This window comes from Orbicella faveolata, unplaced genomic scaffold, assembly GCF_042242905.1.
Source record: "Orbicella faveolata isolate gen_17 unplaced genomic scaffold, um_ofav_v1 contig_1, whole genome shotgun sequence".
Taxonomy (NCBI): Eukaryota; Metazoa; Cnidaria; class Anthozoa; order Scleractinia; family Merulinidae; genus Orbicella; species Orbicella faveolata.
Genome location: NW_028301536.1, coordinates 1332501 through 1352207, shown reverse-complemented (window position 1 = coordinate 1352207; position 19707 = coordinate 1332501). Strand labels below are relative to the sequence as shown.

The 19707-nt window shown below is 37.1% G+C and overlaps 2 protein-coding genes and 1 long non-coding RNA gene across 4 annotated transcripts in view; 1 reads left to right on the top strand and 2 right to left on the bottom strand.

Moving 5' to 3' along the window:
* Nucleotides 1-413: 413 nt before the first annotated feature.
* On the bottom strand, nt 414-10157 carry LOC110042614 (glutaredoxin-3-like). Of its 2 annotated transcripts, none has more exons than XM_089283873.1 (13): nt 10020-10157; nt 6279-6387; nt 5938-6012; nt 5443-5565; nt 4964-5048; nt 4209-4298; nt 3218-3300; nt 3053-3114; nt 2488-2554; nt 2098-2153; nt 1862-1901; nt 1013-1105; nt 414-751 (listed from the first exon to the last, which is right to left on the bottom strand). In XM_089283873.1, the coding sequence occupies exons 1-13, from the start codon at nt 10079-10081 to the stop codon at nt 707-709; spliced, it is 990 nt and encodes a 329-aa protein (XP_089139999.1). In that variant the 5' UTR covers nt 10082-10157; the 3' UTR covers nt 414-706. The 2 variants fall into 2 exon arrangements, with proteins under 2 accessions (XP_089139999.1, XP_020603641.1); XM_020747982.2 differs by having other exon boundaries at nt 2488-2545.
* A 1094-nt stretch (nt 10158-11251) lies between these two features.
* The window catches only part of LOC110042668 (uncharacterized), a 17402-nt gene continuing 8946 nt past the window's right edge, over nt 11252-19707 (bottom strand). Inside the window, exons 7-19 of the mRNA XM_089283845.1 lie at nt 19196-19707; nt 18603-18722; nt 18393-18473; nt 17991-18048; nt 17801-17883; nt 17585-17676; nt 16953-16984; nt 16302-16442; nt 16031-16144; nt 15057-15174; nt 14704-14822; nt 13565-13626; nt 11252-13311 (exon numbers count right to left, since the gene is read on the bottom strand). The exon at nt 19196-19707 is cut by the window's right edge and continues 315 nt beyond it. Coding sequence (XP_089139971.1) covers nt 12451-13311; nt 13565-13626; nt 14704-14822; nt 15057-15174; nt 16031-16144; nt 16302-16442; nt 16953-16984; nt 17585-17676; nt 17801-17883; nt 17991-18048; nt 18393-18473; nt 18603-18722; nt 19196-19707 — 2393 coding nt within the window. The 3' untranslated portion in view covers nt 11252-12450. The remainder of the gene's footprint in view (nt 13312-13564; nt 13627-14703; nt 14823-15056; nt 15175-16030; nt 16145-16301; nt 16443-16952; nt 16985-17584; nt 17677-17800; nt 17884-17990; nt 18049-18392; nt 18474-18602; nt 18723-19195) is intronic.
* Nucleotides 16120-17797, top strand: LOC149117662 (uncharacterized). Its single transcript, XR_016205820.1, has 2 exons — nt 16120-16206; nt 17113-17797. It is a non-coding gene; the product is annotated as an uncharacterized LOC149117662 (long non-coding RNA).

Below are 19707 nucleotides of genomic sequence, written 5' to 3'. Positions count from 1 at the left end.
GGACATAGTTGTGTGATATTTGTCTAGTTTACATTGTCTTGCCCTGAGGAACTGCCCCTGGGTGTTCAAGGATTGATGTGAAGAAGATTGGTGGGTTTAAAATAGAAGGGGACAATGAAGATGTATTGAATATAAAATGGGAAAATAAAAAGTCCATAAGTTTTCTGTGGATGAAGTGTCACGACAAAATGTCAGGTATTTCCCAGCTAGGGAATTAAAAAATATTATTTGATGACATACATGTGCAGTACTGGGGAATAAAAATAGGACAAGCTGAAAAAATTGTAAATTTTGGGTAGGGTAGTCTAAGTCAATGGATTAGCATCCCACTTGGAGAAGTAGTTATTATCAGTTGCTTTATGGCATGGAGTACATGGAAACTGAAGTGCTGGCAGTTGGTTTGAAGGCAGATATTGAACAGTCTAAAGCTGTCTTTTTATTGGCAAGCTTTTAATATAACCCTTGCATAAATCAGCCAAATGAAACAAAAGTCACTGCTGGTGTAAAATTAATCTTAAAAACAAGGTCTTATTATGTTTAGCTGTTACTTTTTTGCTTGTTCCTTTCCAGAATCTCATGAACTTCAAAACTAATGGTCCTGCTGATAATTGGGTTGAAACTATCCATAACCACTTGACTTGTTCATTTATTTCAAATTAAGATGATCTTGCAGCATGCTTTCAATCATGGCCAATGTTAGCTGTTTTCAACCGGTCAAGGAACTTTCAAGCTCTCCCTCTTGATCAAGTTCCTATAAAGACAACCAATAGTAACAATGATTAGATCAGAGCTGGTGCTTAAAATGGTGGCCTCGTAGCTCAGTTGGTTAGAGGCACAGTAAAATGATCTGGACAGGAGTCATTCAACAGAGAAGTGTATGATCAGCATTTAAGTTTGTTATTTTTGCTTGCAACTGGAAATGTTCAACAATCAATTGAAACATTTTGTAACAACCCCACTTGACAGTAAAGTGAAAGACGCTTTTTCAGCCGCTAATAGCTATTTCACCCACTGTTATGATATCCAAACCACCAATGAGCTCTCCCTTCACATAAACTTGTGGATAAGTTGGCCAGTTAGAGTATGTCTTGAGACCTTGGCGAACCTAATGAAAATAGAATTATAATTATAGATTGACATATAATAATATACATGTATTCTGGTCAGATACACTGACAACCAACCTCCGTCAGTTCCTGATTATATGATAACTGCAGAAATTCTTGCATGCTCATTGGCTAATTTTCATTGTCAATAAGTGGACAGATGCATGAATTAATACCTGTATAATGCGTCAACGAGCGAGAGCAGACAATTTGACAATTTGTTATTGTAGAAAAACAAATTGACGTCAGCTTTTCATACGTCTGCCCGTTTATTGAAAAGGAATTTCATCAGAACATTGTCAAAGTAGTCTGCAGATCCACTCGGCTATCGCCTCGGCGATCCACAGCTACTTTCACAATGTTATGATGAAATTCATGATCAATAACAGGACAGACACATGAAAAACGGATGGCAATTTGTTAACTTACAGGCTACATATGCATCATTTCTGTGCGCCAGTAACAATCAGTATTAATATTGATTGCAGAAGGTACAAGTATAAAATGCTATCATAGAGCAACACATGCAGTATCCTTTTGTACAAATTTCTAATTGCAAAAAGATAATAAAAGAAAAGGAAATGATATTCAACTTCAGCTTTATTGTTCTTTGGAAACTGGTAAGAAATTTCCTTGCATGTTTAATCACAAAATAGTAAACAAAAAATAATGTGCAGAGAAAAAATTTTTTGCCATAGAGTGTAAAAGTTTTGAACATTGTACTTCTTGCTTAGTTACAACAGAAAAAGACCAACCTCTTGATCTTCCAAAATATCAAAAGACTTGAACTGGATGCTAAAAGGAAAAGGAGTGAATATCACAATATCACACGCATCTCTACTATATGCTTAAACCATTAAAATCATTCTATAAATAACATAATTAGCTATTTAATAAATAATAAATTATTAAGCAGACTTTTTCTATGTTTGTAAGCATAGCCTCATCTAAACATGAGGAGGGTTGCAGAATTTATTGGCTCTTTACCCACCTGGGATATTTTTTCAGGATCTCACACATCTTTTTACTGAAGCCACATCTAGGAGCCTACAGAATAAATCAATGAAAATTTCATTTTTGTATTATTTTTGTCATGGAAAACTAATATGTCACACAACCAGTCTATTTCATTCAAAGCTCCCTAGACAAAAGTGTTTTTTTTTTTTTTCTGTGAGTGTTGGGTGGGGGATGGGGGAGGGCAGGGGGTTAGACAACAAACACTAGGCTACATGTCCAGATAATAGCACATGGTTTGAAGGTACTATAGTTGACTAATGGATAGTCTATTGTAGTTTTATAAAATCTAAAGACTGCTCTAACCAGTCAGTCTTGATAAACTGCACAAAGTTAGATGAAAACAGTAAGTTCTCAAAAAACTCACATCTGGGTTTCCTTTCATGAATACCATCACTGGGGCAGATGAGATCAGTGACTGTAGCCTTAAAAATATAAAAACAATTATAATATAGTATTGATGACACTATTCATCAAATTACAATGCTTAGTATACACTGTAATGATGTCTATAATCTTATGAAACAAAAACCAAACTTTAAACTACATTATTACAAGTTCACTTTTACACAGCACATCCTCAGGAAAACTAACTAAAGACAACCAAAACTTAACATACTTGTAAATACCAGGCGGCATTATCGAGAGTTCTGTTAACTGAGTGAAGCTGGATAATAACATCCAACTACCTTCGTTATTATTTAAAACATGCGAGTACAGTAAACAGTAACTCTAGAAAACTCAAGGGGAAATAAAATCTGGAAGGAAGCTAACCTATACTCATCCTTCTTTGTTTATCCTGGTCTACTGAACCCTGCCCCTATTTTCTATAACTCACTTCTGAGTTATCTGTCTTGAGCAGGTTTCATTTTCTTCATCTGCATTATAATTTAGCATTGCTACTTGCACTAATACCTGGCAGAGGTCATTACCTTTTATTAAGATCATCATTTGTTGGTAATGTTGAAGTCAGTTCTCCACTTGCTGCAAGTTCCTGAAATGATAAAGAAAGACATAGTGTTCGGAAAAAACAACAATCGTGAACATGGTCATAGATGAATGTTACAGAATTACAGTGTAACACATGATTTTCTCACCTTTACAATGTCCAGCCCACCTATCAATTCACCACCAACATACAGTTGTGGGTACGTTGGCCAGTTAGAGTACACCTTCAGACCTGAAGGAAATCATAGAGCAAATTTCTATATAATTTCACCATCTACTCTGTTGTACACAATGAGTACCTTCGCAGTGTGCAGGTGTCAACAAATTGAAATGGTGGCCACTTCCTAGCATTTCAAAGTGTCTGTATTGGCTGTGAAGGGGATTTTACATTTTTATGCTGTGCCCTCATCAACTAATCATCATATACATACATGTATGTATTGATCACCCGATAGAAATCTCAAGTTCATAATCTAATTGTTAAATAGTGCTACACATGTATGTATATTGTAGCTCACCAGGGACAAAATTAAAATTACATGAATTTTAAGTTAGATCACCCTAACTAACATTTCACCAGTAATTATTTCTACAAAGTGGATCAATGGACCAATGTGTTGGTGAGAGTACATCATCTTTGGTGAGAATACAAATCACGTTCTTCTTAACGATGCCCAGTCCAGCTACAAATTCAAACGGGTTTTTCAAAACTACAAAGAGGAAAAAAAGAGCCAGGGCCCATATTCCCCCAATGCTGTCCCCAGCAAGCTTGGTTTTAAATAAGAGATTTATTACACCACTGAAACTACCCAAAAATCTTCAAGTTACAGTGATTGTGCGGGATCATTCTGAACAATGCCCCGTCTGTTACTTAATAGAGAATATTGGACCAGTAATGGAGCAATCTGATTGGTTGATTTTAGTTATTGGCCATCTGAACAAACTAATCCCCAGTATGGCTTGTACAAGCTAGGTTTGTAAACTAAGTAGTTTAGTATGTGGCACAAAACAAAACATATGCAGGTTATGACCCTTTCCATGGAAATGGTCTGTGTAGCAAAATCCTGACCAAGAAAGAGTCACTCAACCAATCAGAACATTCGGATCATGTTTTCTTGGCGGTAATAATTATTACTTAACCTTGTCTGACATCATTGTCTGTAAGAATATCAAAGTGACTGTATTTTGCTCCATGTTGATTTAACAACTCCACAATCTGTCGACTGAATCCTGAGAACAAAGCGGAACAGAGCAAATTAGAAAATCTAAAATTAACAGTTTTTAATCCAACAAATACAAATTATTAAATTCAACCGTCAATTTTCAAGCTGCAAAGTTCCACCCCATATTCTTTACATGTTAATTAAAATCTGAATATTATTTTTCCTCCAACAAAATTCCTTGTTCATATTTAACACTGACAATAGCTACAGTTTTTTTTTTTTTTTGACAATAGTTACAGTTGTATTACCACATGTACATCATTGAATTTGTCCAAGATTCAACTTTAGAGGTGGTCCAACCGTTGTAAACCAAACAACACCTTTATTGAAAGAGTTGCACAAATAAGGCATTCAAAAACAGTTGAGCTGCAAAAATCAGTCTGAAAGGGTTTCTTTCTAGTGGCCTTGAACAAAGCTTTGCAGATTACAGGGCACTGTGTATGAAGATAGCAAGCAGAACACATAAATCATATTTCCAGTATTTATTAAACCAAATGCCAGCTTCCTGCATGCAAAGAATTTAAACTGAATTGTCACAGCTAATGACTCTAAGCACATTAAGCTGTTGCCTGAGAAGTGTACATTTGAAAGAAAAATGAATCAAAATTTTCATTTTAACGAAACACGATGTAATTTAAAAGTTCAACTTATTTTTAGAGACAAATTGCTTACCACAACGAGGCTCCTGAGGTGAACCTTTCATGAACAGAACACAAGGTGCTCCATTTATGATATTTTTTAATCTTGTATTTATGTCCTGCAAAATGAAACAAGGATTAACTACGTCTGTACCAAACTAATGATCAACTACTCCACTAAAACTATGCAGTCTCATCTCTTGCCAGTTGGGATTCCTCACTGTGTTAAACTCACTGGCAAATGAGGTGCCCAATATTTGTTACAGAAATACAGAAATAAGCACACGATTACATTTAAATTAGGTATACATAACATACACAGTGTTTTTTACGAACATAGGGAAACTTATATTTGAAGGAATTCAAAGTACTGATCACGATAAACATTACAGAAATATTTTATTTACCATTCAACCTTGGGATTGATTATCTTAATCAAGAATATACACATCCATTTTAGCATAATGTTCACCAATACATGTACACTAAAATATTACTAAAACCAGTACAAACCTGTTTTGTGTCTTGTTCTTTAGTTGCGGTAATTGTGGGTGTGATGACATTTGCATGCAGTTGCACTTTTTTGGTCAAGCTGGGAGCATTTGCTCCATCCAACCGATCCACAACCTTCTGGTTCTAAAGACACATAGGATTTAAGAATCCAAAGCTTCAAAAATTGGGAAACAAAACAAAAAAAATTATCTGATTTCTTCAAGTTTGGCTGAACAGGGAGATACATCAAGGGTTATCACAAAGTTTAGAAGTAGATGGCCCACATTTAAACCTGGTACTTTCTATTAAAATAAAACACCAGAATTCAACAAGATCACAGTGACTTTTTACCTAATCCGTATTTTCAGTTTTTGGTCACAACAAAGGTGAACAGCCCTTGCTTTGTAGTAACCAACATAACCAGGAAATCAGGCAACTAATTAAAGTTCATCTGCCTGATTTATACCAGAACACTGCAGAATGGAACACAATATTACTGGCACATCTGTTACCTACCTTGAAAAGGAGAAATGTTGGAACTGCACTGATTTCGTATTTATGGGATACTTCAGGAAAATTTTCAGCTTCAAGCTGCAAAAAGTGATTTACAGTGTGATTTAAAGAGAGTGATTTAAATAAGAAAACAAACTTTGTGATCAAATGATAAAACAATAATTATTAAACTTCGTTATCACAAAATATCACAATTTGTCAGTGTCTAGCTGATAATTATTTGTCTCAGCCTCGACTTCGGCAAATAATTGATCCGTTCACCACTGACGATATTTTGTGATAACCTAGTCCAATAATGGTTAATTATCACAACATACTGTACATGTACAACAAAGCTCTAGTACCTTATAAAATTTAACATGTGAGTTCTCTGTTGCCAGTTCTGTCATAACTTCATTCATCTGCCCACACTGTGGAGCCCATGGTGCATGGAAATGGACCACTGTGAGAAAGCTATTAAAAAAAATAAAACAATTGTGTTACTTGGGGTTGGTAATCAAGAATGATAATCAGGATTCATTCATAATTCATCTCTGCTGCCTTTGATGGTTCACTTTTCTTTAAAGTTAAATTCCTACAGTTGCTCACAACAACTACACTATGACTTCTGACTATACTCCAAAAATACACAATACTCCATACTAGTAACTCTATTCTGCCACTTAAGGTTACAGTATACCTTCGGGTTGACAATTTTCTTCAAATTTGGATTTTTGGGTCAAAATAGTGGTCGAAGAATAATCTCTAATTTCTGAAAAAAAATTTTGAAAAAGGCTAAATATTGGCGGAGAAATGGCGGTTTTACGTTTTTACCGGAAGTAAAAGTTTACCTCTTGATTGACAGCCCTATGGCGCGTATGCAATCAACCGAGACGATTTTCGCGGGAATTACCTATATGGATGTCACAAATTGACTACTCAGTTGATCAGCATTGTTGTTCTGACTACCCAGCATTTTTGATATTAGGCGTGTCTCTATTAAGTTATAAGTAAACATAGACCATGTTTAAACCATGGACCGGTTCGAAAAAGCGAAAACAGCGAAGAACGAATGAAAATACATCAATGAGTGAAGAAGCGAAAGTTCGCCACGCAGATGAAGCTATAGTTATTGAATAAGACGGACAAATATTCGTGGTAAGAGAATAGAAAGGTTCTGTAAAAATTTCGGAACTTGACAGCAATAACAGGGATTCTGACAGAGACTCTTCTGATGAGTCTGATATCGACGAATCGTCGGACTCATTGAGACCATTTGAAATATTATCCATGCACAGTTGCCCACACACAGTTGCTCTCCGCGCTGTCTTTTGTTTGTTTCCTTCACTCAGCCACTCTAGCGTTCGTATCTTTTTTAGTCTTCCCCATTTTGCCAGACCAGCTTCAAGAAAAACCAAGCTACAAAAAAATTATCCCTCTGCCTTCGGTTCCTTGAGCGCATTGCGAAACACAAGAGTCTTTTAGAGATTCGCGCGTAAATTTCACCAGGAGGTTAACGGTAGTAAAGTTTCCCTGCACTGATTGGCTTAGTTATCTGAGAACCCAGTTGAAGGAGTTTGTGGGCGGAGTTTGTCTGCGAAGCAGAAAATTTTTCTTAGCGCTGTTTTCTCGAATAAATTTTTTCACTTGAAGCAGACACTTTAAAGAGTTATAACTCAAAGGGAATTTGTTCAATTGCTCTTAAATTTGGACAGTGGCTAGTTTAACATATAAACTACAAAAGCGTGTCTGGGAATTGATAATTTCGAAATACTTTTTCTTCGAGAGCGATTTTTGTACGATCACTCCACATTTTTTAAATCCTATTTCGAAAATGTTCTGTAACTTTTTACTGCAATCGAATATGCCAAAACGCAGACACGTTTTTCAAGCGCTTTGAGCCCTGAAACCGAGGAAAAAATTAAATTGGCGAAAAACAAAATTCGCTTTGACTTGTAGCTTTCGAAAGGTGATTCGGGCGCTCGCATTTAGTGGTCGTGAAAAATTCGACAATTCACTTTCTTTCAAAATTCTTGGTATAGTTTGATAGCCAGCTCCATAAGCTTTAATTTGATATAGGGGTTTAGGTATCTACAGCTTAAACTGCACGCGCTACATCGCTTGCGCGCGAGACACCCCTGAAGGTATACTGTAACCTTAAGAGTTTGAAAAAAGAATAAAAATGTATAGGAGGGTTCCTGCCAATTGGAATCATCCACCTCTTTCATGTTCTCTTTACAGCAGCGAAACAAGAATTCATTTAATGTATAGCTGTATGAAGTTTCTTTTAAAAAGTGCATGTACATGTTGCATTTACAAGATTCTTTGCCTTTGAAGACTCTGTCCAAACTACACTGAAGGGATTTAAAAGCGGAGGTTTCACTCTGAAAACATATCAAATGTTTTCCGTCCACACTACGCCGAAGGAATTTAAAAATGCAAATCACCAGTCATTTTGGATCTGTGTTTGAGGAAATCACATGATTATCGTGACACCATCATTTTCAAAAAGCTACGTTTTCAAAATGTTTTCCATCCACACAAAAATAAAAAGCCAGCATTTTCAACTTCCTCAGGTTTGAAGAACATTTTCAAAAGCTCCATTTTCATGACAGATTAGCGTGGACAGTAGACCTAACCGTAGAAAGCTGTATTTTCAAATTTCACCAACGTATAAGGGTGGACATTGCTTTATTTTCATTTGAGAATGACTTGTTTTCTTGTTTATTTTTTTCTTGTTTTTTTTTTTTTTTTCACTTCTTTTTCACCTTGGTTAGTTGACCTTGTTGATTTTCTTTTGATCAAGTCCTACTTTGAAAAACAATCATGACATGAATGGGTAAATTGTTTGTGAAACGTGATCTTATTTCTTCCAATGAATAAAATTGCGCAGAACATTTTCAGTTTCCTTTGTATTTACCATGACAAGTCTATAGTCTAAAAATAAAACTGCCCTCCCTCTGGGTACTGTATGTCTGTATGTTGACAAAAGGAAGCAGTAATATTGAAAGGAAACAGTCCTTACAACTCAAAATAGTCTAGAATAATAACAAAACATCCAAAGTCCAACCAAATGAAAAGTGCATTGTGCACAAAAGCTGTGCATTATTTATGATGCTAAAAAGATAATTATACCCCACCCTTAAGAGCATTTCTACACCAAAATTTTGCTCCCTGAAAAACAGAGATATACTATGTTGCCACAATTATACTGTGACTAAAATACATACTTGAAAGTGTGTTTTAAGGATTGAAAACCAAACAAGTTTTATGCTTGATGATTTTACTTTTCCAAAAAATTAAAGATAAGGTAAGAGAATTAATAAGTAAGGAAATATGTAGATCTGTACTAATGAACCCAACCTTATAAACCACTTTCTTTTTTAAATGATGTACATGTAACCTTAATTGATTGAGAAAACCACAATTCTGGTAAGTTATATCTACCAAAACAGCAGCTTTTCACACATGCAATATAAAGAGTTCACGAAGCTGACTGACCTACCCAGCTTAACCTTAATGTTTTGTAAACAACAATTTCACCACTGTAAACTTTCACTACCGGTCTAACCCGAGAATCGATCGATAAAAGGCAAACGTCGCACGCAAACATCGCGCCTTGAAATTCTGAAGTACACTGGCCCTTGCAAGACACGAAACAACTTATAGCTACATTTGAATTAGTCTGTACTATGCTTCTGTTCTAGCATGCTTCAGCTTCAGTGATATAAGCTTGAACTTAGAGCTACGAACGACACATTCGAGCTGCACAAAGTGCTTACTTATTTTGGGCAATTTCATTCACGTTATTGGGAAATAAAGAAAAACGCTGGCAGAAATCAGATCTGTGCTAAACGAAAAATACTTAAGCCCTACTGCTTTGGATAAAATAATTAACATTAGACTGAAAGAAACTGCACAATTATAACAATTAACAATACACGAGCCCAAAATATAATTTTTTCATCTGGTCTAACTACAGTAGATACTTTTATTTGCACATTTGCCTTTGGTATAATTTTACAAGACTACATGCCGTCAAAGTTATCTTTTTTACGTTCAGCACAAGCTAAATAAATGGATAAGTTGAAACACAGTACACTCACCTGGAAGAATCAGCGAAAATTTGGTCAAATTCCTCTTTTTTCTGAACCTCTTCCAATGCCATGATCCGTCTTCTCTAAGTTTTTGCCATCCACGATCCAAATTATACGCAATGGGTCAGCAGTAGTGTAATAAAAGTCATGCGCGTTGCCCTTGCAAACGGAGGAGAAGAGACTGGAAATGATGCTATGGTTTGGCGGGAAAAACGATAGCGTGATCGCGCGATCACCTGATCGCGTGACTCAACCTCAGGTGACTTCAGGTGGTTTTGCCCGATCTCTGATTGGACAACATGAAGCGATACTGTGTTTTAGTATTCCAATTGTTTGCCGTCCTTCTTCGCTCTGTGAAAAAGGACCCACTTGTACTGTATTTCCGGCCTTGCCCTACAGTACATAGCAGTGTTTCGCTAAGGGGGAAGCTCCTGGATTTCAAAATTGCTTTACTTTACGAGTCTTTTACTTGTTCCAGTTTCATCAAGAAGCGGTGTACACGTCAGGACACATGTATATGTTATCTCAATCTCTTGTTATCGCCTTCGCTCAGAGCTACTTGGACAAATTCCATGACGGCATGGAATTGTCAGTAGGTTCTATGATCTCAATTACGGTCTAGTACTTTGTAGGAAGGTAAAGTCTAGCAAGAAAATTTAACTCCAGACCTCACTTAAATTCTATTTATTTCATTTCCTTTATTTCATTTCTCGAAGATATAAGCAATCTTGCCACCCCAAATTGAGATAAAGTAAAGGTTTGTATTGCAGTGTATATCAAAAAACTAGCAAATCTGTGTGAGGACGGGTCGATGGTGTTAAGTCTCCTTTCAGCCGTCTGTGGACAAAGGGCGGGATATTTTCAAGTTAGCTAGCTTCTCTCATTTTACAACAGTTTCTTGATCTCGATATTTTTCAGGGGCGGATCCAGGATTTTTCTTAGGAGGGCACGCACCATTTTTTACCTCAACACCAATAAACCACATAGTTTAAGCAATAGACCACAAGTTTTTATGGTTTATAGGCTGATAAACCACGCGGGATGTCGAAAGAACACGAGAAGAATTCGTAAATCATAAGCCGAAGGCGAGTCATTTACGAATTCTACGAGTGTTCTCCCAACATCCCAAGTGGTTTATCAGCCCATAAACCATAAAAATTTGTGGTCTATTGCTTTTATATAATAATTCAGAAGACACGCGAAATTTCCATGAGTTTACTGGCACAATAAACCATAGCTGATTGACCAATCAGAGCGCGCACATTCATTTAATTATTTTGTCAAAACTTACAACTTACTGTCACAGCGAGAAATTCAAAGATAGACTACTTGAGTAATTTTAAATTGAAAAATAAATATGATATACATTCACAGTGTACATGATGTTGTTAAATTAACAATATAGGACATTTATCCTGTGTAACTTAACTTCAACATGATTTATCGCATATTCATGATTTACCGGTAGGTGTATTCTACCATAATTACTTTACAATAATGATTTTGAAATACAGACATGTGAAAACGATAAAAACCGACGTTTCGGTGTCATCGTGTTGCCATTGTCAAGATGATTATAGATTCTGTGATTCTGCAGTCCTCAATAAGAAGTCCGCTAAATTTGCAACGTAAATGGAAAGTTGAATTGTATAAATACTTTTGCACGAATGGAGTCTGATTCCATGTTTAGACTAGGTTTTATACAGAAATCTGGAAATATCACAATTAGGTTAATTCTGGAAGTCTGACCAGTTTTCCTAACTGATCGTATTCTTTACTTGTTCTCTACTATGCCCATTCTGCACATGGGAGAACTCGTTGAACAACTTGCGCTATAAATATTAAGCAAAAAAAATAAACAAAACTGTTGATTTTCGGTTTGTTTGCATTGGGAATACAAAGTTCTTTTGGCAAAAGAAGGGGTTTCCTTTATCGAACAAGCGAACAAAAACAACATTTCCTACTTTGGAATAATTCCCTGCTGAAACTGCGGAAACGTGTACAGTTCTCAATCCTACCTGATAAAACGCACTGTGTTTATAAGGCTGCCGTTCGTGACCTCTTTATTGAACATGGAGAGTGGTTTTAATTTATATTAATTCTTTCTTATAAATGTTTTCTCTTAATTCATTTATCTTAGGCTGTGCATAATACTTTTATAAACTTCATTTAACTATTTATTTATTTATTTGCTTGTTTATTTATTTATTTATTTATTTTGTAAACTAATGTAATGCAGATATTCTGCTTCGTCAGACAATAAAGTATATTTAGATATAGAAACAGCGACATGGATCAACCCTTTAAGAAAAAAGTTCTAACAGCAAATAACAGTTGTATTTTAAAGTCAGTCTTGAGCCCTACACGTGTCGGAAAGCTCCGCGACTTTCGTTCTTTTAGCTCTTTTCTGTTCTTTTACGAATGATAAGGCATGAATGCTTCAGTATGCCAGGGACTGTAAGAAATTAGAAGGTCCCCATCCAAGTTCCTCTGATGTTCGTACGAGCCACCAGCCATTCTCGCTTCTTTGAATCACCTCTACTTCATCTCCCTCTCTGAAGGCAACTTCACCATCGTCCTGAGAATTGTACGTGTACATCGCTCTGTAGAATCTTGGATAAGCAATGTTTTCCTCTTGATTCTCATAGTGGAAATCTGAACGGGATACCCTGGGTGACGGCCTAAAGAGCGACACAAAGCCAGAATCGCGACGTCTAGGGCGGGAACAGGCATGTGAGCTCCTGTTTGAAGAAATCTTTCTTTGTGGTGGAATAGGACTGTTTCCTACTGAACTTGATTTTTTGCCTGTCGAGTAGACACCATTCAAACTCAGTTCCATTTCATTCTTGTAGTGTTCCAATGAGGTGGCAGATTTTGAAAGGGGCACCGCTAGAGAAGGACGCGACATTGCCAGGCCGCCTTCAACATTGTCTAACCATGGATGTGATGCATACTTCTTCATGCCACTAGTACTAGGTTCCTCGGTGAAAACATTAGATGACACAAGGGACGAAAGGCTTGCGCTTAGTGAGTTACCATATCCACCACTTAACTGGCCAGACCGGAATGAGTTGTTCAAGTAACCTTGACTAAACTCGCAAGATAGGGTCTGGGGCGAGAATCTTGACAAGGACACGTCTGTGGAGCGTGGTAGAACCTTCCTATTTATAGCCGTGGTATTTACTGTTGCTGCTTCTGAAACTGATTGGCTGGTGGTCTTGGAGCTGCCATTTTCATCGCCTGGTGTACCATTGGTTTCCATAGAGTTTCGCTTTTGTATGTTGCGAACTGTTCTTTGAACCTTCAAATAATAAAAAGAATAAAGATAGATAAACATCCAAATCAAGAACGAATATAAATTCCAGTGCTACGACGTTTAGGTTAACACAAAAGAGATCAGGTAAATAGCCTTTACATATGACTTAACGTATGAACGGTCAGACAGCAGAATTTGATTCACAGACAGAGTTAAAGTGAAAACTACATTAGACACTTTGACCAAACTGAAAGGGAAAAAGATTAAGTTAATGGAACTGGGCATTGAGAATTCTCACCATGCTTCGCCTTGTAGGAGGTGTGCGCGAGATTCCTTGCCTAGCGCCATGTTCATGAGAATCTATCAACAAGAAACAGTCATCAGTGTTCAGATGATAATGATAAATATATTTATATGCAAGTACAATGGAGAAAAGGGAAATTGTGAAAAGGAATGTTTAATTGGTATTATTGAAAATTTCTTTCTAATCTTTTAAATCGCATGTCTCTTAAAGATGTTTAACATCGTAAAGAAGCTCAACCCATCAACAATAAAGGCAATAACCTTTGTAAAAAATAAAACAATATCAACGCAATAACGCTGGAGCAAAAGATTTAAATTTAACGTGGCATTCCCACATTGATAAACTGTATGAAAAGATCGCTTCCGCTGTTGGAACCATAAAGCGAGTTAAGCCATTTGTGCCTCAATCCACCCCACTCAATCTTTACAACTCACTAGTTCAACCTCACTTTGATTACTGCAGCCTTGTCTGAAGTAATTGTGGCAAAACATTATCTAAAAAGCTACAAAAACTACAGAACCGTGCTGCCCGTGTTATAACTTCATCAAACTATGACGTGGATGTCGATTCCTTATTTCATAAACTCAGCTGGAAAGACTTAAAATCTCAACGTCAAATTCAGAACGCTTTAATGGTTTTCAAGTCTTTAAACGGTCTTGTTCCGGAATATCTCACGTCTAAATTTATAAAGCGAAATGAATCAAGGTATTCTCTGAGGGACTCATTAAACAAACTTGTTGTCTCCTTTCCAAGAACTAACTACATGAAAAATAGTTTTAGTTACAGCGGCGCTACCCTTTGGAACAGCTTACCCTGTAACATTAGAGAGTCTGGTTCATCAAACAAATTTAAACGCCTTCTCTACCATAATTTTTAAACACGGCATTCATGGAAACCAGGATTTTTCCTAAGTGGCATATTAATGTAAGTTAATATAATGTTAGGATTTGGATTTTTAGTCATTATTATGTAATTTTTTTCTACCTGATGTTTTTACCGTGTATAAATAATGATTAAAGAAAAGAAAGAAAGAAAGAAAGAAAGAAAGAAAGAAAGAAAGAAAGAAAGAAAGAAAGAAAGAAAGAAAGAAAGAAAGAAAGAAAGAAAGAAAGAAAGAAAGTTGAGCAGCTTACCTCCGTTAAAGGAAACTATATCCAAACTATCTTTTCCCCCTCTCATTGAAGTGGAGGATTCATCAGAATTGACTCTTTTTAGGAACATGGCAGGAGCCCAGCCTTCCTCTCCTTGATACCTAAGAGAATATAATCATCACACTGCATTAGTATGAGCCCTTTTTACCCAAGTCAAGGTGTTAATTGAGCAATTCACAAAAACTAAAAACAGGGCAAGAGTTTTGTTTTGAAGCCTTAGCCAATTTTCAACAAATGACAAGCGACAAAACCACCACCACCACCCCAACAACAACAACAACAACAACAACAGCATGTATCAAATTTATGTTAACTCTCTGAATTCATGTGCTTACCTTACAATCCACCACCCATCTAAAGTCTTTTCCACCACTTTAAGCATTACGTCAGCATCAAAAGACAGCTCATCGTCAGCTTGAGCCCGATAGCTTTTTATGGACATGTATATCTCCTCTGTTGAATACAAGCATGACGGACATATCATCTCCTTTATCAATTTTTACAGGTATTACATGCTGGCAGAGGGTCCGGGTGTCTGGTATTAACCCTCAGAGATGCAAGCGATTATTCTGTGGTGATGAAACTTTTAGTAGATTTTTCTCTCTCAGAAATTTTGATGTGCCTACTGTACTTTTTCCAGGTCATTATGTCGCAACTGTCAAATTTCTTCTGTTTAGACATAATTCTTCTATGATAATTACAACTCCTCTCACGAATCCCGTCAGCTACACAGGCTCGAGTAGCATTGCAAAATTTAGTCCTTTTTAACATTCCATTAACATTTTTAACATTTTAGGTTAAACGGATATGCGTTATTTCCTGAGCTCATGAAACAAGATGGCGCATTTATTGATGACATATGATATAATGCCCCCAAAGCGTCTTTTATTGCAGAGCAAGTTGAGGGGGAGTCAAAAACCTTGTTCTTCCGAAAGTTAAAGGAACCTCTTGTGGCCATACTTTACCAAGGAGTCAGTAAATGAACCAATTGTCATTCCAAATATCTAGAGCGGTTTTCAATTGGGTGTCGTGAAACCAAAACCAAAGTTATCACTCTAGCCAGTTACAAAGGACGCAGACAATGTAGTGAACCAATCAAAATTCCAAGTAATTGCATGAAGCTGACGCGAAGCGTGCGAAACATGTGCGAAGGAATCACGATTGGTTTTGTTCCTACCTTTGATTGGATGAAAAGTGGAGCGAGTTTTTTTTAAGCCAATCGTGTAGCGTAGTAAGTGCAAAATTTATTACTTTTCGACACTCAAGTGAAAACGGCTCTGTTCTACATTATCAACACAGTTAAGCTCACCTTTCCCAGGTGTAAAGACTTTTGATGTAGTAATCTCTGACCCATTGTCCGTGGGCTCAAGATGAGATGCAGGAGCCCAACCTAACTCTCCTTCCCGGTCAACAAGCCACCAGCCTTACAAAGAAAAGAAACAAGAGAAATGAAAAAAATTGAAGGCAATAACCAGTTTTGTTCAGGTAAATAAGTGCATTATGGTGATCTCGAGGGTTCTACGAACGACACTGGTCCTTCAAATCACATCAACAATGAATTATCTTTTCATTATCCTCACCGTAGTCGTTCCTTTCAATGACATCGATGATATCACCAGCTTTGAGAGAAATGTCATTCTTGTTTTTCTTTTGGTAGTCAGCTGTCACTACGTATTGTTCAAACATCATTGGTGCCGAGATCTCCTTGTTCTCCTCATCATCTACAGTACAAGCATGAACATTTTATTATTACCACTTATTTTGCCCCGTAATCATTATTGCAACGTCGACTACTGTAAAATGATATCGCTTAACGTATCGACTCTTGTTCTTCTAATCTTAAGTTAATTTTCTTTTTATCCTAAGATGAAGTTTAATTCAAGGGCATATATTTATAGTTTTACTTTCGATTTCTTTTTTCTATAATTCATTTGCTTCAAACTGTTATAATTCAACATGAAGTGGACGAAGTATATAAATACAAATAAATAAATATAAATAACTTGAATTCTATGGACTAAATTGTAAATGTTAACCAGAGAAACTGCCCAATACTGAGCTAGACTTAGTTCGTATAGTGTGACCGTCCGGGTGAGGTTAGTTCTGTAAAGAACTGTTGTCGGTGATTGACTTTTCGGCAACCTGAGCGGAAGTCATCTTCAGAGTCAAGTTAACAGTGTTTGTCAGTCGATGGCGTTGAAAGTGATTGTGATTCGTCTGTTTAGACTTACTCTCTGTTGTCTTGCCATCCATCTTTGCAGACCTCAGAATAAACAAACAAGTTAGACAAATTTTGTACAAAAAAGGAGTGTAAAGAATTCCTTTAGGATAGTAGTGAAATATTGTGCGCTAAAATAATACTAATTATCTAGATATTTTCTTCTTTTCCAGATGACTTCCAGCTTTTATAACTATGTCGTTTTCCTAAATATTATGGATATACGAAAACGCAAATGTTAGTCCGTTATGATAAATAAGTAAGCAAGCAAACGAAGGAACGAAGGAACGAAGGAACGAAGGAACGAAGGAACGAAGGAACGAAGACACGAAGGAACGAAGGAACGAAGGAACGCAGGAACGCAGGAACGCAGGAACGAAGGAACGAAGGAACGAAGGAACGAAGGAACGAAGGAACGAAGGAACGAAGGAACGAAGGAACGAAGGAACGAAGGAACGAAGGAACGAAGGAACGAAGGAACGAAGGAACGAAGGAACGAAGGAACGAAGGAACGAAGGAACGGTAAAACCAACGAATTAGCAGACAAAAAAGAGAACGGACGAACGAACAAACGAACAAATGGATCGACGGACGGACGGATCGATGAATAAATTAAGTTATAAAAAAAAAATTAAGATTACTCACTCTCCATGAGGATGGACATCACTGGCACGAGACCTGCAGAAGTCCATAACAACTTTGCTTTTTGAAATGTTGTCAGGTGCATTGATTAGTTCCTGAAAACAAAATCAAAGGTTTCAGAGTTTCGCTTTGGCACTTGTCTCTGCTGAAGTACTTTCTCTCACAAATCTGTGAATACATTTCTATTTGGTGACTGAATTAAAATGCTTTTTGACTTACGTGGCAGAATTGGTTCATGAACTTCTGTCTCTTGCATGTTCCATCTCTAAAGCAGAACTGGCAGTTTTCACTGAATTTCCTCCCTAGAAAAATAAGTAATGAACAAAAATTTCTTCTGAATATTACATATTGTTCTTTCGTTAAGGAAACTTAACACAATTTTAGAGCTAATAATTTTAGCTTTTTTTACCTTTAAGAGCAAGGACTTCCTTTCCAAAGGCTGACGGAAATTCCTTTTTGAGGCTTTCCTACATTTAAGGACAATAAGACCAAAGAATATCAAACTTTTTTTTTCGATCTTTACACTGTCCTTATTGCGTCATAAAAAGTTATCAAAAATTGTTTTCTTGCAATGATTCGTAGACTGCGTAGCTGGAGGGATTTTACACTCGGAGGGGAGAGAGGGGTGCTGTGAGGGGGAGGGCAAATCTGCCCCCCACCCCCCTCCTTTTATATCACCCATGTTACTTTTTGGGAGTTAACAATTAAACAAACTCCCCTTTATCGTGAATGACGTATGTGGAACAAAAACCTACCCCAGTGGAAACTTTGGAAAATATTTAAATTTAGGCGTTTGCTTGTATTTTGTTACCTGAAGAAAGAAAAAATCACTGCATGTCCTGTAGATTATGTTAATGTTCCCATCTGACCACACCACTTTGAGAATATAAACCTGGAAGACAAAAATTTAATCCAAATCTTAGCGACTTGCTAGTTCTTGCTGTAAAACATCTACGGTTTGCTGTGGGACATACGTCATGAAAATAAGAAGAACAACAAAGTACACAATAAGTCTACTTACGTAATTTTTATCGGGATTCTTCCTCTTTTGTATTCCTTCGACTGTAAGCAGCTTGGCTCGTCGGTTCATTTCAGATGTTATCGTCGGAGCGGCGACTTTCGCAACGTTTCTACCCGGGGACTAAAAAAAAAAAAAGTAAAGAGCCTGTCTTATATGATTCCATCTGTGGCTTTTTGAGCATTACTTAATTTTACAGCGCATTCCACTCCATCTGAGGAAATAAGGTATTATAAAAGTGCTTATCCACTTTTCGTTTGCTTTGCTTGTCTTCACGACCATTACAACCGTTGCCAATTGTAAAACCAGGGTTATCAAAAACAGAAGGGGTCTTTTCTGTGTGCAGGTCGTTAATATATTGAAATAGTCTGGATCTGGCCGGTTTCGATGTTTGTAGCACGGTTGTTCCGGTACAAGGGAAAAACCTTTTGCCCTTCTTCATCAAGCTCTTTGAACTTGGGTTTTGAACGTCGCCTTGCCCAGTTCGAGTATTGAGCAATTTTAATCTGTTTTCTTTTCAGATTTATTTTCAAAATCCCACTTTAAGCAATTAATTAATTTAAGAGAGACTATCACGTAATGAAAATATTAACTACCTTCTCTTTTCCTTGAGGGACGAGTCTTTTCAAGTCATCACGTTTCTGTTTGGGCCAGCTATCCATATTTTCTTTGATTTGCCAACGCTCGTCCTGGTTGTCTGAAATTTCCTGCTGATCTAAGGTCTCTGGCGATATGGACCTGGATCTCCCAGGGGCAAGAAAAGCGCTCGGTGCCCACCCCTCACAGAAATCATTTTTGACGTACCACCAACCGCTGGACCCTTTCTGCAGCACGTCAACCTCCTCGCCTTCCTCCAGAGATACCTCACCGCTTTCCTCTGCGAAGAATGATCGAAGAACAACATGCTTCTTCCTAGTTGGGCTTCCTCTTCCATTGCTTTGTCTTGCACCAAATTGAGGTGAACTCTTCTTCTCCAACTTGAGAAGTGTCTCCTCCACTTCATCGGAATACTCAGAGTCAATGGCTGAACTCTCACTTTGTGCTGAAAGGCTCTCATCACCCCCGGAACGTTGCTTGCTTGGCTCGTCATCAGGCTTGCTTTCCTTCA